The sequence below is a fragment of the Aulonocara stuartgranti genome (genome assembly GCF_965226115.1).
Source record: "Aulonocara stuartgranti genome assembly, chromosome: 20".
Classification (NCBI taxonomy): Eukaryota; Metazoa; Chordata; class Actinopteri; order Cichliformes; family Cichlidae; genus Aulonocara; species Aulonocara stuartgranti.
The window spans coordinates 32,428,585-32,451,774 of record NC_138956.1 but is presented as its reverse complement, the minus strand read 5'-3'; the positions used below and the strand labels follow the sequence as shown (position 1 = coordinate 32,451,774).

Genomic DNA, 23,190 nt, shown 5'->3' with positions numbered 1-23,190 from the left:
TGGTCAAACATCCTACCAGCAGGTTTGAAACCTGGGGTAGTTAAGCCAACTAGCGTTTCTCAGCATGAGAATTAATTTATGAGCTATGACCTGAAATGAAGTTCAGCTTATTAATAACATTAAACTAACAATTTGTTGAACTTGTTTGTAATTTGTGATACTAAACTGTTTTGTGATGCATTTGAAAGGGCCTCACCCACAGTCTTTGTTACACTCACGTTCAAGAGGCCATTCTGGTGCTGCTCAGTTTCCCTGCTAACCGTCTCCAAGACTGTGACACAGCACACAGAAAAGCCCACACAGAGAAGCAGTCATGTAAGAAGAAACAATGATTCAAGTGTTGCAGTAGCAGTAGTCTATTCCCACTCTTGAAATTTGTGCTAAATGCTACCTGCATTTTTGACAGCCTTTGTCTTCTATTGTGGATTAGTTCTAGACTCACTGGTGAAACAAAGACACACAGCCCACCAATAATTTGGGACATTTCATAAATTTGATAGCCTTCTTTTTAAGAAACTGCAACTTCATGATTACTTTAACTGTGAAAGGTCTTTAAGGAAGAGAAATGTTATGTCTTAATCAGCAACTGGTGTCTGCTTAAATGTATTTAGGATATTCTCCTGTATTATCACTGTAATTCATGTTATTGAATATGTTATTGAATGTTTAGGCATAATTAGTGCCATAACTAGGGGCTGGAGAGTATCCAACCACATAATGGGTAGGGTACGCCCTCCAGAAGTTATCAGTCTATTACTGGAGGAACACATCCTATTATTATTTACTTTTTTACACTGTCACTTAACAAATAGATAACTAGACTATTGTCTAGTTATCTATTTGGTTCAGAACTGAACCAATGGGACAGGTTATCATGGAATTGGATGGACTTGGATGGATCTGGAATTTTTAATAAGGTGTTTAAATCAACCTCTCAGAGATCATGTTAAAGGTATATCTGTACGATACAATGGATTATTTCTGAACAGTAATGTGAATTACAGCAAAAAACAAGTCTCACAACGTACAAATAGCACATGAATTTTGTTTTTAATTAAGAAACACCAAGGGCAAGAAGAGCATCTTTCAACATTGGAAATGAAACAGTCAAGTCATTTTGACATAGACATTTTTCAGCTGGTACACTTTCATTCATTTATCTGATACAGTAAGAATTTGCTTTTGTCTGCCGCTCAGAAGTGAAGGAGTAAAATGATCAATGAAAAAATAAAAATAAAAACAGCAAGTTAAAATCCAAAACCAAAAGTGCACCTTTCTTTATTTGTAGTGGAGTAAAATAAACCAAAAGCAGCTATCAGTTTCTCACTAACCGCATTTGGTGACAGTGTACAGTGTATGTGTGAAAATCCAGTTTAAGAGCAGATACACATAAGGCACCCACCAAGGGGCACACACACCATCATTATCTGCTTTAATGTCCTAACCTGGACCACAGCGTTAGCTTTCTTCATCCCGCTTGTTCATGATGACATCATTCTGTGCACTCATACATTTGGAGCCCAAGACTTTTTTCAATTAGTGAATAATAAGACCACTTTTCATCCATTTGACCAGGAAGCTCCAGTCAAATATCACATGTTAACCTTTAATGGAACCTTGTTGGGGTCATTTTTGAAGAAGTTTCCAGGTGGGCCCTATTGAAATCGAACATCAGGAGAAAAACAACAGGGTGTGGGAGGCAATACACAATAACCAAAGAAAAGAAAGTAGCAAGCTTCTGTAATTGTTCTAAAACAGTAGAATCGAGCCTAGAAAGCAATAAAAAAGCAGGGAAAAAAAGAAAAACACAAAATAAATTAAAACGGTGCAACTCTATGTGAAAGGATGCTGCTCATTTTAGGATATTAATACAAATATTTTAAGCTTACAAAAAAAACAAGAAAAGGGTTTGTGAATCCCAAAGTGATTGTGCCATTGTGTGGTGTGGTCAACTAAAGGCTTGCGAGCATGCTTTATTTTATTAGAGCTACACTATTGATCACAGCACCTGCAGGAGGCTTCCACTGCATTCACACATGGCCAAACACTAATCCAACTATGTGCTGCGGATGAATCTCTCTTTGGAGAGAAAACATCCCATAGAACCACAGAGCCTTCAGAGTTTCATAGCTTAGTGAGGTGTCTCTAAAGCTACCAAACCTGTGTAAAACCTTGAGGCAGTTCTGCATTGATCCTCCTGAGGATATGGATAATGACACATGCACACAAACACAAACCCAAATGCACACATCTGACCCTTACTGCGGCTGAATGTGGAGTGTTCTGTGAAAAAACGGAAAGGTCTAAAACATACATAACAAACAAATTTACTTCACATATACACTCATTCTTAGTTGACACAGATATCTACCTGACTGGCAGATAGTTTAACACATAAAACAATATCTTCAATAACCATACATAAAAAATGACACATTTTCAGTTCACTTAAACTCCTTCTTTGAGATCTACTCAATCAAATAAGGCTGTTGAGGCAACAAACAATGCCATACCGCCATTAAATCAATCCAAAAATGCCATGCACATCAACAAAAGTAATGACTGTATGCTGATCTATGCCAAATTACTAAATAAAACCTCTACATGTGACATATTAACTATTTGACTATGTGCTGTATTTTAATGTCTCACCTTAGCACCAAGATTTCTTTCTTTAAAAATAAAAAAAATATATAGACAGAAGACAAAAAGCACTGCAAATTACTAGTGAATCAACAATAAGCCAAGCTGAAGCAGCGGTACTTATATCCTTAGCTTTTAATCCTTTGTATTTGACGTCCTGAGTTGTGTGCTGAAGCTGCAAGTGACTGTGACCATGTGCACTCCTCTCCCAACGGTTCAGGAAAGACTGTAAGCATGCTCGCAATGAAAAGGTTCCTCTACAGAAGTGAAGAAAGAAGGCCTAAAAGTCTTCAGGTATTAATACAGTTAGGCCTTTAAAAAGCCCAGGACACAGAGTACTAGAACCCAGAAACAATTCTAGGAAAGATGAAGAGCAGTTATGGTTAGTTTGCATGTTTCCCCCCACAAATATAATATATATAATCATATGTATATAAATAAAAATTCAGTGCTGTAAAAACATCTCCACCTCCTTAGGATCTGACCCATCGTAGAAGGCCTAATATGTTTTACTTTTCTCATGGCTAATTCTACTGCTGGAAGTATGTAAACTGTACTGGTTTTCCTGTGTTAATAGTCCTTCATCAAGAATACAACACCGAGGAAGAGAAGACGTGTTAATATTGTCTGAATTTTTCTGTCTTTTTTTTGGTTTTACTGCACACAGATAAATGCATCTTGTTGTGTAATCTTTTTTTTTTGGTAGCAGCAAAGCACCAAGTATGTGTCAGGCTCTATTTGTGTAAGTCTTTTTGTGTAGGTTTGCTGTGTGTGTGTGTGTGTGTGTGTGTGTGTGTGTGTGTGTGTGTGTGTGTGTGTGTGATGTTTCTTCAAAGTCTCTATGTGTGTTTGTGTACGTGTGTGCAGCAGTCTATGAAGAGCATGGCTGCACGTTGATGCCATGGGCCGCGTGGGCTTGCAGGTCAATGGCCTGGGCTGGCTGCTGTCCTGGGCGAGCATTCATCAGTGCCAGGTTCCTCACACAGCCCTTCATTCCTGATGAAAACTTCCCTCCTGTCATGGCAGTCATACCCGGGGCTCCACCTGTTGCATGGAATCACACCCACATAGGTAACTTTATTGATTTGCAAATATTGAAGAAAAGCATGTCTGAAACTGACATACTGGAATAAAGCTAGATGATAGATAAACACAGTGAGAAACTATTTCCATTGTAACCAAGAAAAATTAAAAGGTAACGATAATGCTATGAAGGCTAAAGAATTGTGTGAAAATTGTTTGCATGCCAGGAAAAATATGTGAACTACTTTGACACAATAATGCCTCTGAAAAGCTCAATTTTTTTCAGGGAAACTAAGTAGCCAGAAAATCCTCTGACTTGTGTTACAACTCATTATTTATCTGACTGTCTTTGAACAATGACAGCTGGGATAAGTGCCAGCCCCCCTGTGACTGTGCACTGGACAAGCGGTTAAGAAAATGGAAGAATGGATTATTATTTATTATTAATTCATCACTATTCATGTATTATTTAACTTATATTTGTGAATGAATGTATTCAATTGTGCAGTATTTTAGTCCTGTTTTTTCAAATAATCCATCTATATTTTGTCACTTTGTGGACTCAATCCTGCCATTCTACGCACCAAGATATATACTGCCTTTGGTGTTGACCATGAGGCTTTTGCCTTTAGATTGTCCATGTAGCTTGGCTCCTCCATCAACCTGGATATAGCCATCTTTTCCAGTTCTGTGAGAAAAGAGCCACACAACACAAGTTAATTCAAGAAATTATGGAACTCCACAGGTTAATAATCAACCTTTTCAACAACAGATAATCTGACAAAGTTACAGAAGTTACAAGTTATAGTACAAAAAGTATACGTTCATTTGATATAAATAATAGATGTATTCTACTGAGACAGAAAATTAAGTAGCTATTGATGAAAGAAGACAACCACAACTCATAGTGCTTTATTTTATTAAATACATCTAGAATGTAAAAGCAAATGACTGCAGGATAATGAAATGCAATCATACCTGACTGCTGTGATCTTATGCCATCTGCCGTCATTGATTGACCTGTCGGAAAAGATTTGTGCCTCTCCACTTCCCAGTTGGTAACTAGATAATACAAATCATGACCATAATTATGAGTTGTAAACATTTTTTCCTAATCTGCATGTCAGAAGATTTAGAGAATTTCAGAACAGACCTACCTGAAAACAAGGCGTCCATTCTGTAGGCCGAGGCTAATAAAGTCCTTGCGTTTGCCATGTTCTCCAGGTTCCTGGAATTAAATATGTTAGGTCACAACAAGGTCACAGCTTGTTGTGTGACTGTGTATGAATTGCTGAACACGGACCAGCTGACCTGTGGTCATATTGCAGAACAAGCGCTATAACAGCAAACATGAACCAGTGTAGTGAGATCATTCCTGGCAGTGACACAAAATGTTCCATGCAAACTAACAATGTCAAAAGAGGACTGATGATATAGTACCTTACAAACAAAGATACAATTCATTTGGCACAGATGGGAAAAAAAAAAGTGGATACCTTTTTAATAGCATGCACCTTTCGCAAAATGCGTGCACCATTGGTCTCCTGAGGAAAATTGAGGGGGTGAGTTAGAGAAGCAACATGCATTTATTTAGTGGTGTCAGAGGGTGCCAGGCTTACAGTCAGCATGCCTGAAAATGACATAGCTTCAGCAGAAGATTTGATAGTGTAATGATGAAAGATGTAGTAATGCATCAGTTATGTATTACCGACCGCACTGAAGTCTATAAATGACATGAAATGCTATGAAAATGGCAGCAATTCTTTTCTTTTCTTTTTTTTACAGTCACAGTGATGATTAAGAGTGCTCGAGTGCAGTAGCAAAGTTAGGTTGGGAATGAAAACATGGAGGAGAAATATGAATATAAGGCACAGAACTAGGCAGAACCAGGACTCACCACTCCCTGCCATAGGATCAGGCCATCAGAGGAGCTGGTGTTGATCTCCATTTCAATTGTTTCTGGTGAATCGTGGGCACTTAAACAGTAAAAAACAACAGCACCACAATAATAATTTCACTTCATCATTATATTAATTCATATAAATTCACTAAATGTGAAAACAAATTATTTACCTTCTTGGGAAAATGGATTTAGGAAGTGCAATGTATCCATTATTGTTGAAATGAGCTGCATACTGATAGGGTGAATCTGCAATAAATACAATAAAATAAGCATAAAAACAGATTCAAGTCACAGTAAAGCTGGTTCACCTTCACTTGAACTTATGGTGCCCTCTAGTGGTAAAAGTACAGAGAATTCCTGGTAAAACAGACTTGATTAGATGCAACATTTCTAGACAATTTCTACAGTCCCATTCTTCGACAGAAAAAAACACTATGTAACCATAGTGTAACCACAGGCTTTTTTTAAAAAAACTGTCTTATTTGTCTGGTAGATACAGCAGCTACTCAACAATGAGACAAACCCAAAAACAGGGAATTTTTTTTCTCACTGACATTTTTTGCCTCTTGATTTAAATTTTATTTTTTTAGTTTTCATTTAGCGCGATACCTCGACTGTACAGATGTTGCACATGTAGCCCCACTCATCTAGGATGGCACAGTACATGTCATTGCTAGGTTTGTTGCATCTCCAAACACAGTCTCATGAGCATGCAGGAGACTTTAGGAGACATACAGTTATTCTAGGAGAGCTTGACAGTGCCGTAGAAAGTCCCTAAACCATCACCAGGACTGGTATCTGCTCCTTTGTGTAGGAACAGGCTGAGCACTGCCAGAGTGCCCTAAAATGACCTCCAGCAGGACACCGATGTGAATCAAACAATGAGAAACAGACTTTATGAGGATGGTCTGAGTGCCCGACATCCACTTTTGGGACCACTGCCCGATTGGCATTTGCCAAAGAATACAAGAATTGGCAGGTCCATCACCGCGCCCTGTGCTTTTCACAGATGAGAGCAGGTTCACCCGGTGCACAGTGATGGTCTTGGGCGGCATATCCATGGAGGGATGCTCTACAGCAGGGGTGTCAAACTCAAATACACAGTGGGCCAAAATTCAAAACTGGAACAAAGTCGCGGGCTAACATTAATATTTATTGAAAAAAAAATCTTCCTCCAGATATAAGAATGAATCTTTTCTTATGGACTCAAATAAGTTTTGCTGGAAAACTGAATATGGAACAAGCAAAGCTTAATACCAAACAATATATATATTAGCTGTATAATACCAGTAGGCCAGCTCTAATAGTAATTTGGTATGGCTTCGCGGGCCAAATGTAATTAGGCTGCGGGCCAAATTTGGCCCGCGGGCCAGAGTTTGACACCTATGACTTATGGCAAAGTTAGTCTCAATGTTATTCTTTATTTTTTCTCAGTGTCTTCTTGAGGGACAGTATGTGTATATGTGTACGTGATATTAAATGAATGTTTAAGTGCAGGTTATTGTGCAGACTCAGCACAGAGCATCAAAGAGTTGATTTGTAGTGTGTCACATCAGTGTGGTGGCAGCTGTCCTGGCAGCCATTTTTGGAATTCCTTAAGATACTATGATTCATATCAGAATGTCACACATAAACACATTGTATTGAATGACACAAAAACAGAATCTTATGAGAATTATAAGCTTCTGCTAACATTCTGTCCACATTTGATAACCTGCTTAGTGATGTGAAATCATCATCAATGTGTGTGGGCAAAACAGAAGCAACTTTGGATTTCTAACTACAAATCCATTCTCTCTTGTTTCTTTTTGTCTTTATCCCACTCTAAAAATTGGATGTAACAGTGAGACTAAATTCACAACCCAATAGAAACAGATCCAGGTACATTTACAGCAATATTCAAACTGAATACAGGCTGCTGGCCATTGACATGTAGTATACTTGAAGTCACCTGGAACTGTAGCTGTGCTGTAAACAAATAATGAAGCACAGTTTGACCAGAATAAGAACTAGAATCTTTAACACACTAAGATAATAAAATACACAAGCTATTTGGCTGGTAACTGGCAATAAGCCAGAGGACTAATGGCCCAGAAGGCCCAAACGAAACTAGTAATGTCCAGACATCTAGCCTATATTACTTAATATTCATTAACCTATTTAAAAAGCACTTTTGCTCTGTTTCAGGTAAAGTGTAAATCTGCACCTCTGATTTGTGTGATTACATTTTCTCTTTGTCTTTTTCTGCTGCAGCAGCCAAAGTCTGATTTATTAATGACAAACCAGTGGTAGAAGCATCATAACATCAAGAAAACTGGACAGTTAAAGGATTTTTCTTTTTACATAAAAAAGAAAAAAAATGTTTGATGATCTGAAATGTTTAAGTGTGAAAAACATACAAATAAATAGGAAAACGCTTTTTCACACCATTGTCATATAAAAGACTTACTTCCTTCATTCTGTTCATTGACCCCATTGTGGACCACTAAAATTTTGTATACTATGTAGTATATACCTTATTTACTTTATTTATTAAGTTTTGGGTTTGTTTTATTTTTTTGCGCTACATTAGACAACATCAAAATAGCGTTGTCAAAAATGACAATAGCGTTGGCATTTTTGTTATTTGTGTTTTGTAATCTTTATAAAAACCTAGAAAAAAACACCTCTTAATCTTTGGTATATGGCGAGGTGCGGTGGACATCCAAGTTTGTGATTGTGTCGATTTTTCAAATCAATACCATGGTTGCATCTACTGAAAATCTCTGTGAAGCTTAAAGCTCAGTGACCTTGACTTCAAGGTCAGAGGTCAACTTTTCTGAAAATCAGAGGAGTTTCACATTTATAACACAGGTATGTCTACTAGGAGGCTGAAGGGTATATATATTTATAAACAATCAAAAACAACAATTTAGTTCCAATTTGTATGGAATTTATTTCTGTAAACATGGTGTTTTAGGTCGGATTAAAGGACTGATGTGATGGTAAGGTGTCCGCTGCTCTGCTTTGAATATTGGTAGGCTTTTTTTTTTTTTAATTTTCACAAGAATTGCTAGTTCCCCCAGAGTTTTGGCCACCCCAGCAATCAGAAGATTCCCTATGAGCAAGCATTTAGTGACAGTGGGAAGGAAAAACTCCCTTTAAAAAGGAAGAAACCTTCGACAGAACCAGGCTCAGGAAGGGACAGTCATCTGCCGCGACTGTTTGGGGTGGGGGGAGTGAAAATTTAAAAAAAAAAAAGCCAAAGTGATAATTATTGGAGCAGCTTAATTAATATTTCCAGTGTAATTTGCTGTTAATATCCTTTTCCAACCCCAGTTTGTGTTTTTATCACTTTTGTCCAGGGTGGAAGATGCCATGCTGGAGAGTTGACTCTGTATGGTCTTTCAATGTTGATACTTGGGAACCTGTTGGAGAGGCCAGGGTTGAAAAAGGGATGCCGTAGAACCTGAGAGGGTGTTATCCGCTGGTGTGGATCCAAGGCCAACATCTCTTTAATTAGTCTGACAAATAAGCGTTGGCCATCTTCTGGTCCTCGTCTAAACATCATTATTTGTTCGAGGTCATCCAGACGTGTCAGTTTTATGTATCTTGTCTCCAAAGATTCATATCCTGTCTCGTATTTAAATTGTTGGGCGGTCTTAAATGTCCAGCGCTGTTGGTTGTAGTTGTAGTTGTCTTTTGTGAAATAGTCTTCAGTATACACGCCAGAATCGAGAACATGATCTGGTGGCTGACCCTGAGTCTCTATGATGAATTTCAAAACATCATAATATTTTTTTTCAGGGTAGAGTGGCACCCCTGTAACAAGCTCAACAGCCACCAGCCCCAGAGACCACATGTCACATGCTTCGTTATAAGGAAGGCCAAGCATAACCTCAGGTGCACTATAACCAACCGTCCCCACACGGTCACCAGGCATCACTGCAGACGCAGGACATGCGAGGCCAAAGTCTATAAGTCTGACTTTGACTGGAGACTCATAGCGTTTTACAACCATGATGTTGCCAGGTTTGAGGTCAGCGTGCACTATTCCCAAAGAACCCAGGTGGGACAGAGCATTTGTGAGTTGACCTAAAATTGGCCTGACTTCGCTTATGGGGAGACGCCGGTTATTCGGGTCCCCTATGTAGTCCCACAGGCATTGATCTACGTAGGAGTTCAAATTTCAGGCAAACTCGCTCTCTGTCAAGGAAAAAGCCGTTCCATTGAACAATGTTGGCGGCATCTGGATCCAACCTTTGCAGCTGCTCCAGGATGAAAATTTCCTTTTTTGCCTGTTCCAGAATATCAGTGCGGTTCTTGTTCACTTTAATAGCCACAGCTTGGTTGGTTTTAGTATCACGGCATTTGGCTACAATACCAAAGCCCCCTTCTCCGAGGAAATCCTCTACCTTGTAGTGGTTTCCCAAAAAGCTCCCTTCAACTATTTCAAGCTCATCTGAGCTGAAGGATGGGCTGGCTGATGTGTGGACGAATACTTGCTGAGAAAATTCAACCGAGTTTTGAAAACTGCAGTTGATTTTCTCTGATCTCTTGCATTTCAAGTTTGAAGGGTGCTGAAAGACCACAGGGTTTTGTGGTCTTTCAGCATGTCAATGCAAGGGGAACTCGTAGGGTTGAAAAAGGGATGCCGGAGAACCTCTAAGCCTTTCTAGACCTTTCTAAAAGTCACACTTTAACACACCTATGCAATGAAATGCCACTGCTTAAATTTCATTATGTTCTCAAAGATGAGAAGATAATGATGCATATGCAAATACTGCTTTTTTAAAGTGTAGAACAACAAAACTTCAAGATGCAGACTTGTGTCAACACTGGCCATCACATGAGTCAATTATTGACCGTTTCTTGCTCTTACGGACAAAAATCTTCACAGCCATGGCACCATGCACATATGCCACTGAGTACATAATATGCTTGAAATACATTCTGACTGAACCAAACAATGATCACATTGTACTTTCAGCAGACACTTTAAGTTGTTAGTGAGACCACAAATATTCTGACATGGAGCAGACTCAATGACCTGACTTAGTTTCAAAGAGGAAACAAGTGTTTTGCTTTAGGTTTTTTTTTTTTTTGGTGTGGTTGTACAAACAGGCAGGTTTTTAGTTTACAGAAACAAGATTGTATTTGTAAGTATCCATCTTACAGGCACAGGCATAATGAGAGTGAAAGAGGAAAAGAAAAACAAGGGGAATTCCACATTTCTATCACTTCCAGAATGAAAATGGTGCAACTCCAATGCAGAGTGCATATATTAGTTTAGCTCCCAAATGCAGGCTACCACCCTATTACCCCTTAGTTTAAATGCAGAATTCCCCTCTCCCAACTTTCAATGGGAATGATAGCCTCAGTTGTTGGTGAGAATAAAGACGCTTGGATTGTGTTTTTGTGGGTATGTATGTTAGGTAAAAGACAGTTCAGGTGGAGCTTTGAAGGGACATGGGGCCCCTCAAACTCAGACAGGGCCCTGTTAGTCACGGTCGCGTCAGGCAGACTGAATATTTAGATACTGTACCATTCGCCTCGCTAGACTCCAAATTCCTCAGGGCCTCTGGGAAGCTGACGACCTGGCCTGTGTGTGCAGGATATAGCGGTGAGAGTGCAGGAGTAAGACACGTGTAATCATTTAGGGTTAACCCTCCCAGCACTGCATGCTGGGAGCAAACTGTTTGATGTATAGTGGGCTTTATTTTTTGGAAAATTTGAATCACATGTGCTGTATGTTTGTGACTGTGTGTGCAACCATTTTTACTTTGATGATGTGTGGCTTTGTCTAAAGGATATACATTTGTGTACTAAGCAGTGTAACGTGAGAAGATATGAGTCGCTTTTTGCTCCTGGTTTAGACTGGTTTAATGACAACATGCAGTATTTCACCTGATAATACTTCCTCACAGTTGAGACCTGTGTACCCAGGTGTACACACACACTGGCTGTTGATGCAGATGCCTCCATTCTGGCAATGAAGATTGCTATGGCACGCGTCCTTCACTATCTCGCACCGTTCACCTGCAGGGTCACATATCAATCATGAGTCAAGAAAGGTCACAGGTCAAACAGGTTACTTCTTCAAAAAAGTAACTGAGTTTTGCAAACAAAGTTTTTTGCAGCTCTTTCCCTAAAAATAAACATTTCAAACTATTTACAGAACAATCAGGTGTTCTGTTCTGCATCAAATTTGATGCCACACAAATTATTTGTGCCACTCCCAAAAAAGATTTCTGTCCACTATGAGATAAAGGGGAACATCACAAGCCTGATACCTGCAGGCCTGACAACAGGAGATGTATCACTCCTGTAACACCTGTAACATTTAGCAGTCGCCTCATTGTTCTGACACACACAACAAAACTATTGACTACACTACACACTAACTTCACAAGATTTGCGCTAAACGTCGCAAATCTCTCACATCTCAAAACACCGCTGCAACTCCTAAAACTTCTCTCTCCCTAAACAACTAAATGCCATGTTGTCATATCATTTTTTGATTGATAGTACATTTTTCCACCAATAGGAAAGGCTGGGGGGGGTTGCTCACAGGCGGAGAGCGCTTTCAAGCGTTTTCCTTATAAAACGCCATTTTTACAGTTTCTTCCCGCAGTAAATATAAATAACGATAGTATTCAGGAAATAAACAAACACGGCATATATTTTTTTATCATAACTATGGTTTTACGTGGCCTATCAACACAATTGAAAAACTGTTATAGTTTTTCAATTGTGCTATAGTCCACACTTTCACATCTCCAATGGTTGTACACGTCATTAACGTGGCTTCACTCCACATCAGCCACGCTTTGCTAGCTAAAATACCGGTGTCGGCACATAAGGATGCTGTCATAGCCTGCCAACGACGTTGATTAGCTGCGTATATACGAATGTGAATCGCATTATTGGCTGGACTATGGGATAAGGTGACATCGTTCTAATCCCATACTGGAGCAGCCAGTCACTTACTGACTAACACTATTTATTTTAATTTCAATTCAGGTTAGATTTCTTTTTGTGCGCAACACAGCTTAGAGGGAACATTGCATGTGACATTTGCTATGTCTTCTTTTAAGCACTCACCTTCAAATCCATCCTTACAGAGGCACTGGTACTCATACTCAGCACTAGACATGCAGTGACCACCATTCAGACAGGGCCGCCGGTCACATGGGCTTCTGTCCACACATTTACTGATAGATCTACTCTCTGTGAAGCTGTAGGACAAATCCACCTTCTTGTTGTTGATGGAAACCTAAGCATGTAATACAAACTAATTCAAGCTTCCACGTGTTCAAATATATTGTGTAACCACATCTCATTTTTAGTACACAGAGATCTCACCTCTCCTATGCAGCCCTTAAACATGTCGCTGACATTAGCAGGCTTAGGCAGGATGTCCATGTTGGACACTCCTCCTATGTACATGAGGGTGTGAATATTGAGGCCCTGGGCTTTGCCCGGAGATGTCTTTCTCTCCACTGGACCTTGGTCGACCCTCAGGTGGCCATCCCTCTTGTTCCGCTCAGCCACAACTCTGTGCCACTGCCCCAGAGAGACTGGCTCAGGACTGACAAGTATCGCCTGGCCTGAAAGACAAATACAAAAACTATTAAGTTTAATTTTATACTAATTACAATAAGAAAAGAGTGCCACTTTTATTGATTTAACATTTCTATAACTTCTATATATCATGGAGTGATATTTACAATCAATATCTATATATTATAGCTACTTTTCTAAACTTTTAATCAACTGTAAAACAGTTTCAGTTTAAGTGTTGTTTTCAAGAAATTGCATGCTCAAAATTTTTTTGTTCTCACTCCCATTTCTTCTTGTTGCACATTGAAGCTCTACTTGGAACCTTGTGAAGATCCAACCATGCAAAATACGATTTTTTGCCATTTTTCAAGTAGACTTAAACTTTTAATTGGGACTGTATCACTACCTAAATTGTACAGTTGCTTATTTTGAAATAAAAAATAAATATGATTTCTCTTTACCTGTGCCCAGTTCATATCTAAACTCTACATGTCCCTTCACCATGGAAATGGCGACGAAATCCTCCACCTTCATTTTTTTCCCACCACAGAAGAAGATCAGGCCATCTCTCTGCACTGGCTTGAACTCCAGCTCAACACGCAGGTCATCATGGATGTTGGTCAGAGGAGGATAGGCGATGTATGACTCCTCACCATCAAACAGTGGCGTGGTAACCAGTTCCCCTAGGAGGAAATTAATAAAAAAAAATAAAACTTAATTTCTTATAGCAGTGTTATAAATAATTATATCTGCATATCACTATGTACCTTACATTTTCATCATGACCATTGTAAAAATATGTCATAACAGCTAGATTTTTCTGTTTTTATAAAAGGTATATTTCAACTTACCATCCATGCATTTATCCCCAAATTTGCCAAGATGGCAGCGGCAGTCGTAGCCAAGGCCATTCAGGCGGTTGATGCAAGTAGCATCTGGTCCACAGGCCTCTGAAAAAGGTGTGAAAAATGATGAGTGCAACACTTTTATTCGTTTATAATAATTCCATTAGGAATATTCAGATACTTTGATTCAAATGTGGGGTCAATTAGTGATTCACACCTACCCGAGTGACAGTGGAGAGAAGAGTGGTGCTGACAGTTGCTGCCTGTAAATCCTCTGGGACAGCTGCACTTATACAAACTAGCCTCTGAATCCTCACACATCCCTCCATTCTAATTCAGGATATTACAATTTGTTTTACTAGTTATAATAAAATAAAACAGCAAACAAAGAAAGATGTGGATAGATTTAACTGACCTGACATGGTTTATCTTCACAGGTAGGACAGTTTGTCACACCAGTAGAGCTGCGGTCAAGGTCTTTAAAGATGATTTCCTCACCCTGGATGAATAGCTGACGAATACAGCCTGCATGGTACCAACACTCAGTAAGGGCAAATCATCACACATATATACAGAACCTTTCTCCACAATGTAGTTCTGTTATTTAGTAAAGCATGGGATATCTTACCCACAAAACCAGTCTTAATTCCAGCAGTTTTGGTGAGGAGTGTGTAGTTGGGATAACCACCCACATAAAGCTCCTCATTGAGATCCAGACCCTGGAACTTGCCCTTATTAACAGAAAAAAGACCACATTAACTTGCATTAAAAATGAAGTGCAAATAGCGGATCAGCTGTCTTGCTCAGCTGTCACTGAAACGACAGTACCTGTGAGCTGCCATTGATGGGCTCTCCTCCATCTACAATAATATATCCTTGGGTGAGGTTGCGATGCAGCTCAACTGTGTGAAACTCTCCCAGTTTAATAGGGTGCGGGTCACGTATGGTGGCCATGCCAGAGCCCACATCAAACCTAAGATAACAGAGATTTTAAAAATCCATACATCTTCTTAAGGTCACCTGTCCATTTTTAAATTATAGCAATAGTATATATGATAACAAATGTAAATTGATTTCAACTGACCGGAATTCCAAGCGGCCACCCACAAGCCCCAGAGAGATAAAGTCAGCTCCTGTAGTCCTTCTCTGGCCATTGTAGAGAATCATACCTGCACAGCAAGAAGACACAACACTAGTACAAAGTTGATTCTAGATAATTTTCCCCACATCTTAATCCTTATCCATCTTAATAAGTCAAATAAATCTACTAGATTTATTTAAACACATGATGTTATTTCAAGAATATCCTTGTCTCAGTGGTGCATAATTTCTCTTTTCAGCTGTGCCTTCATTTAATGGCACTGCTTTCAGAGTATTTACACGATATGTAAGTGACTTGTTAGGATGGATATTGGTTGCAGTATCATTCACACAGGAAGTGAAAGAATCAATCCAGTGAAAGCTGGATGGTAAAGCAGCATGCTAGGGCGACACGAGTATAAAGCCAACCAAAGCCATGTTACAAACGGTCCTCCTATCACTAGGCTGCAAAATGGAACCAGTCACATCATAATAGCATATTCTTCTGTTTTCTTTCTCTACATGCTGAAAATATACATGCTTATATGAGGCTCATGGTGAAATGCGAACATGCAATCTTGCATGTCTACCTTTATCTTTACCGAAAATGGATGATCAACATGTTAAAAAAAAATAAGGATACTGTAAAACATGTAATTAATTGTTATTCATTTGTCATTAATCTGAGGCTGCACTTACATAGTTTTAAGATCTTGTAAAGACCTGATCATTTTTATTAATTCCTGTTATGTAAAAACTTTACCATATTTGATCCTCTAAATATATGAAAGCAAAAGATTTTAATAGCATGGTCAAATTGTTCTTGCAGTTTATTTCATTTTGGGTTTTTTTGCTTTGTTTTTTTTGCTACAATTTCCTACCTGATGGGTGGAGCAAAAATCTGTAATGTCACATATAAGTTGCAAAAGATAAAACTGGCAATGATGAAAATTAGAGCCAGATAGATTTCCATCAATGCTGAATTATTTCATGCCCCATTCATTCAAAAGAGAGAGTATAACTACTGTACTTGCAAAAGCAGCTTGACTTTAGCTTCAAATGTGCATTTGTAATATTGTTCTTCCTTATACATACAATCATTTGAAGCACAGCTGATTTGTACATAGCTTTGAAGCGGATGAACAAGACTGGGATGTGAAAGCAGACTTGTAAGCTTTTTTAATACTGATCACATCTAATATTACCAAATGTGTTCTTGGAATCACGAATGAAAACTCAGTACAAAAACATTGGCCATGCACCATGTCGAATCTGTTTCACAGCCCCAAAATCAGCTCTGAGCTGGATGCATTATGGGAAAATCTGATGCAGCCAAAAAGCAATACTGCCAACATCAGCCTTGAGTTCCTGAGATTCTCAAGCACTGAGACTCACCAGCGTACAATATGAGACCTTCCCACCACACAGGTGAGATGTGAGAGAGATGGAAGGGACAGGAGACACAGTGAAATTACACATGAGGAGATATGAAAAATATACTACACAACAATGCGCAAGATTTAACAAAAAAGTAATGCAAAATATACACTATGCAATTAAAGCAGATTTAAGTATGTACATCCTTACCATCAACGTTATCAGGTCTAAAGTTGACCTTAATATTGAAAGCTTTATAAGCATTTTTGATAGTTGGCAGGGTGAGGTACGACGAAGGTTCCTGGGCAAAATATGGCATCACTCTCTCTGGAAGGAAAAACAAGAAAAAGAATCACATTATAGTTAACGCAGGCTTTTCTTTGGTTCATACTCACAGCTATTTACTAATATCTCAACTCCCCACACTAACCATGGACTTCAAGTGTAGTAAAGGACTCCACTTTGCCCTGCTTGTTTGAGGCTGTACAGACGTATGTGCCAGAATCCTCATGGGTGACCCGAGGAACTGTCAGCACGTTGGCTTCTTGGAAACACTTAGCAGGAAGCTCCCTATCAAGCTACATAAACAAACAAAAAAAATAAATAAAAAGATTTGTACATAAAACACACTATGCACATATTTTTTAAATAAGGTTTTACCAAAGAGAGACTTTAGCCTCAATAATCTATCTTAACAATGTCTGCTAGGCTACCTTAGACCATTTGATATCAGGAACAGGATATCCTGAGGCCACACAAGGCAAGACTGCATCTGACCCAACCGCCACCTCCTTCATTTTTGGCAGAGCAGCAATTTGAGGAAGGGCTGTGCAAACAAGTTAGGAATTGAAATGATGATGAGTGGGAGCTTAAGTCATTAATATGTTTGAAAGTGCAAGCATCTGCCTATGTGATGAAAGGGAAAAATGTCCCATTATGAACTCACACTGGACATTCAGGACCACTTGAGACTGTACTGAGCCCACATCATTGGTGGCTGTGCAGCGGTACTGGCCAGCATCGGCCTCTGTCACCTGTTCAATCTTCAGCATGCCACCCTTCACTACAATGTGAGGTGGCAGAGACCCACCGACTTTGCTCCACTTTACTGTGGGCTCTGGGTCACCAACAGCCTGGCATTCAAACTCCACAGAGTTCCCAATCATAACTGTCTGCACTGAGGTACGCACATTGATCATGACCTTTGGCAAGGCTGTGGAAAAAATAAATAACAAAGATGAATAAGGTTGGAACTGGTTTGGATAAAGCAGTGTATAGATTAGCGTATACACAAAGGACGTAACAGACCTTGGATTGTCAAACGAGCAGTGTCCTGTGCTTGACCATACACGCTGCTAGCTCGGCAGATATAAACACCTTCATTGCTTTGCTCTAGGTTCTCAATCCTGCAGGAAAAGGTGATTGGAAAAAAGTTTGAACACATATTATAGAACATTTAAGGGACTTGATTATTTTACTTTTGCTTCTCAGTTGTTGTAGAAAAAAAACATTACAAACATATCAACAAACTACACCGTCGTGTAGGAGAGTGTATTTATCACAGTGAACAAAGGCTCTGCAGTTTACTTTTAGCTCATTCCTTCTGTACTAACCTCCTGCCTGAAATAAACACAAGCACACCAAATCCACGTCTGAACATAGTCCCCATAAATTCATCATATTTTTTCCTTGATATGCAGTTTTCATAATCTGCCCTTTAAAATTAAAATCACATAATTGTAACTTGTTTTAAAAATGTTCAGTAGGAACAAATTTACCTTAACAGAGACAATATAGAAAACTCAAAATGCATTAAGAGATTGATTCATGTGATGACTGAATTGATGCACATTTGTTGACTTGTAAAAAATCCAAAGTACACAATATCACCTCACCTTTAGGTAGATCTTTTGAGTTTATTATGTTTAATTTGTTTTGGGAAGACTAAGATGAGAAGACTAAACTTTCAGGACACACAAACATCCACATACTGACACGTTTTTAATTATGACTTCTTTTCCATTTTCATGAATCCAAAACGAATTACCTGAGCACTCCATCCTTGATGTGGCTGTTTGGTGGCAGGGCTCCTCCTTCCTTTAGCCACTCAATCTTGGTTTCTACACCACCTGCTGCTGAACAGGTGAACTCCACAGCACTGCCCTGGGCTTTTACTTCAACCTGTGGTGCTACACGCACTGCCAACGGAGCTACAAAAAGGAAAGAAGACTGTCGTCTAAGTTTTGCTGTGACACAGCACATAACGGTTACAAGAAGAAATTTTCACAAGAAGAAATATGAGTGGTATTTATTTTAGACTACTGGCCTAACTCACATCTGACTGTGACTTTTGCAATCACTTCACTGTTGCCCACTTTGTTGCTGGCCACACACTTGTAGCTTCCAGCATCCTCAGAGGTAGCTAGGTTTATCTGGAGGTCCCCTTCCCTAACCTCAGCCCTTGGCGAGAGGTTTCCATCCAGCTTGGTCCAAGTATAGGTCAAAGGAGGAGTTCCATGGGCCAGGCATTGCAACCTGATCACCTCCCCAACCCGCACAGCCACATCATTAGGCACAGAGGTGGCATACGGAGGAGCTAGAGACAAGAGAGGAAAAACTCAGTAGATTAACTATAGACTGCAAAACTACTTTAAATCCATAGTACACGCATACCCAGACAGACTCTGAAAAGTGACTACAGAAGCAACAATGGAAATACAGACACTCACTCTCTACATCTAACGTAATGGTGACTTTAGTGGTGCCCATGTTGTTGGTGGCACTGCAGATGTACTCTCCAGAGTCTTGTCTGCCAACGTTTTGCAACACCAAGCTGTTGTTCACAAGCGTGTGCCGCCAAGGCAGAGGGGACCGCAGCTTGGTCCACCTGATTTCTGGGGCAGGGAAACCTACCAAAAGACAAAGCAGGGAAATAAATATATTCTTTTCAGCTCGGCTTGAAATGGACACTTTCAAACTGTTTACTTCTTGCAGTATTCACTTAAAATGAAGCTGATTTTACAGGTTTTACCTTTTTATAGTACTACAACATAAAAACTGTCAAAGTGTATTTATAAAAAGGTTTCAGATGAATTCAAAATACATTACCGTGGGCCTCACAGCGCAGTGTTGCAGTTTGACCCTCCACTACAATCATAAGCGGTTCAGGAACAAAGGCCCTGGGCACTGTAGGCAACTGGGATCCTCCCTCGACAATTACTTCCACCCTGGTCTCAGTAGTACCTTCATTGTTTCGAGCTGCACACACATATGTGCCACTGTCTTCTGGACGTGCTGCTAGTATCTGAAAAAAGGACATAATTAAAAGAGATAATATTAAAATAAACAGACAAGCACTGACTTGGAAGCTGGGTCTTTAACTAGGAAAACAGGTAGAAATCTGGATTGGTTTGAAAATTTTGACAGTGGTCTAAGAATATCAGTACCTGCATGACTGCGTTGGACTCCACGAGCACAGGACTGCTCAGCACTACCTTGCGGTTGTTGTCAAGCCTGTGCCATGAAACCAAGGGGCGGGGCTCTCCTGAAGCTTGGCATTCCAGGTTAATGGGCTCACCCACCCTAATCTGTACAGGCCCGACAGGGGTTACCGTGGCCACAGGAGCCTCTGAAGGTACATACGCACAATATTGGTATGGAGTGCTGATATTTAAGCAGCCACTAGAGGGAACCATCGTGCAAACCAGTTTGAATAAAGTGCTGAATGACATGCATGCAGCTTACCCTTAACAATCAAAGACACTATGGTGTGCGTGATGCCGAATGGGTTGCTTGCCACACAGCGATAGGCACCATGGTTGATGGTGCGTGCATTGGTAATGGTAATAACAGAACCATCAGAGCTGACTTTGACATTGTCTGCAGAACACAGTGGCAAATGAAACATTAAATTAGCTTTAAAAACTGAAGAAGACATTTAAAAAAATTGTACTCAGTCTACAAAATCAGCAGTAGTAATCTCTTATTCACTGGTACAAAGAGGTATCTAATTACTTCTTTAAGACAGACAAAAGTGTGAACCTTTTTGGCGGTGTGGGGTTTGAAAGAAGTAAAACTTCACGGGAAAGGAGAGTGCTAATGAAAACTCATTTAGAATTTCTCTTTCAGGTTGGGGTGCTGTCTGAACATTTTCTACGTTTGTTTATCAGAAAATACTTTGTATTAGTCATATTTTTAATACTAGAAATGCTCTGTGTGATTTAGGCTAAGAAGCTGCTTGACGAGAGCATGGAGGACGAAGTACACAGAAGCTTTGAATTCAATGTCCCACCTTTGAGCAATCTGACATAATATGGACACCTGAAAGTTCAAAGTTCACAAACTTGTGAACTTTCAGGTTAAAGATTTTTTATTGTCCAATTTAACCGTGGTGGACATGTGGTAACATTTAGAAAAGTTCAGAACTATAGTAAATGTGTGAAAACACCCTGGTTTTTATCCTTAAATCTCAGAAAACTCTCAAAAACATTCAAATATGTTTTTCTAGCCCCCCACGTAAACCCTTGGTTTCACTGTAAAAGCTTTCACTCTAGAAAATATGAATATTTATTGATCATATTTATAAGCAAGTATCAATTTGTTATTACAATAAAAAGGACGCTTTCTCAAAAGCTCCCTGAATGAAGTTTAAAATTAGTGATTAAACATAGAATATATTATGGAGGGTGAACTGTAGCTGTAACTGATTGTAAATAATTATGTCATAAAATCAGTAGTTATTAAGAAGGTTTTGTTCTTTAAAGGCGGTTTGAGCACAGTAATTACCTGGCAATGGCTTGTTACTGGCCAGTTTCCACTCCAGTCTAACAGGCTGGGCTCCACTGTACACATTGCATTTGAAGCTGGCTGACTCCCCTACACGCACTGCAGCGCTGTGGGGTTCAATGGCAATGATTGGGCTCTGCTGGCCTGCAGCAGAAAGCAGTGGTTTTGACTCTGGACAAAATCTCTTTGAACAATCTCATTCATTTAACTGATATACTAGTCACAAAAACATGAAGCAACAGATTCATCATGGTGATGGGTTACACTGGCAGCTGGGAAAGTAACTCAAACATCACTGAAGTCAAGGAAGAAGTGAATGAGGATGAGATCATGGGATAGTTGCAGGGAAAATAATTCAATCTGAGGTCACACTGGGCAACACTGGAAACTGAAAATGGAAAGTTAATTCATGAAGTGAAGCAGTGAGAACAACACCTTCCCATGTAATGCCCTGTTTCGCCCAGCTGCTGACGGATGCTGGCAAATAAAAATCCCTGGTACTGTCAATCTCAAGCATGGTGAACACAGTGAGCTTAAACAATGTGAAAAAACCCAATGGGCTCTTAGATTACTTGAGTCTGTCAGTCAGTCTTTATAACAGAACATTGGAAACAATCAAATATTTAAACTGAGTCATTTTACTATTTCACAAAAAAATATTAGATCATTTGAATATAATGGCAACGGAAAATCAAAAAAAAAAAAAAGACTGAGCAAAGAAGACTGGAAAATTAAGTGTTACAAAAAATAAAAAATAAACAGCTGGAAGAAAATTTTGCAACTAATTTGGTTAATTAGCAACAGGTCACTAACATGAGTGGGTCTAAAAAGAACATCTTTTCATAGATTCTCTGAAATAAAGAGGGATGCCAGTCAGCAGAAAAATTATTTGAGCAATTTCAGAATAATGTTCCTCAACGTACAATTCTGAATTCTGAATGTCTCATATTATGGAGGTGCATTAGTGCCTATAGAATGGGCAGCTTGCACATCTGGAAAGGCACCATCAATGCTGAAAGATCCATACAGGTTTTAGAACATGTGCTCCCGTATGATATCTTTTTCAGGGAAGGCTCTCAGTGCCACACAAACTTACGTGAAGAAGACGAAGTAACAGACACAGAGACAGAGGCCTGATGGACACGAGATCCAGAGCTGCCGGGGTTTCCTTGTACTCGACAGATATACTCTCCTGAGTCGTCTGCAGTAGCTGACAGGATTCGTAGCTGACTGCCCACAACCTGCACAAAGGAATCGAGTTGCTTCAACTGAACATGCAAGATGAAATTACCACCTTACATTTACTACTGGAAAAAAAATCAATACACTAATGAGCAAAACATTATAACCACTCACTAATGAAGCCAATATAATTGATTATTATGTCTCAACATTACACGTTAAGCTGAGGAATATATTCACACAAGTTACGGGAAATTTAATGATAGTTACTAACATAAAGTATGCTGTTGTATATAGGGCTGCAAATTCACAGACCAGGGACTGAACTACATTTTAAGCAATTGAAGGAAGCCAGCTGATTCCCTTCTCTTTGAAATCGTGTGAACAGCTAACATTTACCAGGGGAAGCAATGCCACCAGGATGCACTGTGGGAAGGATGAACCCTACAGCTAATTTCCCCAGATGAAACTCAAACTGAGCATCTGTGAGCTGCTGTGGAACAACAAGTCTGTCATCACATTGAAACTTAGGGGAGTTAAAGGATTTGCAGTTCATATCTTGTTGCCAGATACCACAAGGCCTGAAAAGTCTATTTCTTGGTGGTTCGCAGCTGTTTTGACAGATGTGTCCATCTAGATTATTTTGTGTGACATGCTTAGTTTTGGAGATATCATTTTTGGAAATGTCAGCCTTTTCTTGAACTAGATGGCATAACTTTCTGGTGGTTAAAGCATTAAAAAAAGTCAGCAGTAATGTCTCGTTCCAAATCTTAAAAGTTTTTCTTACTATTTACTGTTTTTACAAAGTTC

General features: G+C 39.4%; 1 protein-coding gene across 5 annotated transcripts in view; it reads right to left on the bottom strand.

Annotated features, from left to right (window-relative positions):
- Window positions 1-1,031: 1,031 nt before the first annotated feature.
- Window positions 1,032-23,190, bottom strand: part of hspg2 (heparan sulfate proteoglycan 2) — a 97,459-nt gene continuing 75,300 nt past the window's right edge. For 3 of the 5 annotated variants that reach the window (XM_082518352.1, XM_082518356.1, XM_082518355.1), the window contains 31 exons: window positions 22,295-22,439; window positions 21,199-21,342; window positions 20,158-20,292; window positions 19,860-20,041; window positions 19,522-19,717; window positions 19,143-19,322; window positions 18,749-19,009; window positions 18,461-18,623; window positions 17,722-17,819; window positions 17,360-17,626; window positions 17,127-17,239; window positions 16,844-16,991; window positions 16,624-16,740; window positions 16,432-16,449; window positions 15,041-15,125; window positions 14,785-14,929; window positions 14,585-14,687; window positions 14,372-14,481; window positions 14,178-14,286; window positions 13,963-14,061; window positions 13,573-13,794; window positions 12,914-13,158; window positions 12,653-12,824; window positions 11,456-11,587; window positions 11,094-11,150; window positions 5,740-5,815; window positions 5,564-5,642; window positions 4,824-4,894; window positions 4,645-4,728; window positions 4,251-4,354; window positions 1,032-3,687 (listed from right to left, as the gene is read on the bottom strand). In XM_082518352.1, the coding sequence (XP_082374478.1) occupies window positions 3,515-3,687; window positions 4,251-4,354; window positions 4,645-4,728; window positions 4,824-4,894; window positions 5,564-5,642; window positions 5,740-5,815; window positions 11,094-11,150; window positions 11,456-11,587; window positions 12,653-12,824; window positions 12,914-13,158; window positions 13,573-13,794; window positions 13,963-14,061; window positions 14,178-14,286; window positions 14,372-14,481; window positions 14,585-14,687; window positions 14,785-14,929; window positions 15,041-15,125; window positions 16,432-16,449; window positions 16,624-16,740; window positions 16,844-16,991; window positions 17,127-17,239; window positions 17,360-17,626; window positions 17,722-17,819; window positions 18,461-18,623; window positions 18,749-19,009; window positions 19,143-19,322; window positions 19,522-19,717; window positions 19,860-20,041; window positions 20,158-20,292; window positions 21,199-21,342; window positions 22,295-22,439 (4,233 nt within the window). In that variant the 3' untranslated portion in view covers window positions 1,032-3,514. The remainder of the gene's footprint in view (window positions 3,688-4,250; window positions 4,355-4,644; window positions 4,729-4,823; window positions 4,895-5,563; window positions 5,643-5,739; window positions 5,816-11,093; window positions 11,151-11,455; window positions 11,588-12,652; window positions 12,825-12,913; window positions 13,159-13,572; window positions 13,795-13,962; window positions 14,062-14,177; window positions 14,287-14,371; window positions 14,482-14,584; window positions 14,688-14,784; window positions 14,930-15,040; window positions 15,126-16,431; window positions 16,450-16,623; window positions 16,741-16,843; window positions 16,992-17,126; window positions 17,240-17,359; window positions 17,627-17,721; window positions 17,820-18,460; window positions 18,624-18,748; window positions 19,010-19,142; window positions 19,323-19,521; window positions 19,718-19,859; window positions 20,042-20,157; window positions 20,293-21,198; window positions 21,343-22,294; window positions 22,440-23,190) is intronic. The other 2 variants (XM_082518354.1, XM_082518353.1) reach the window with 2 other exon arrangements.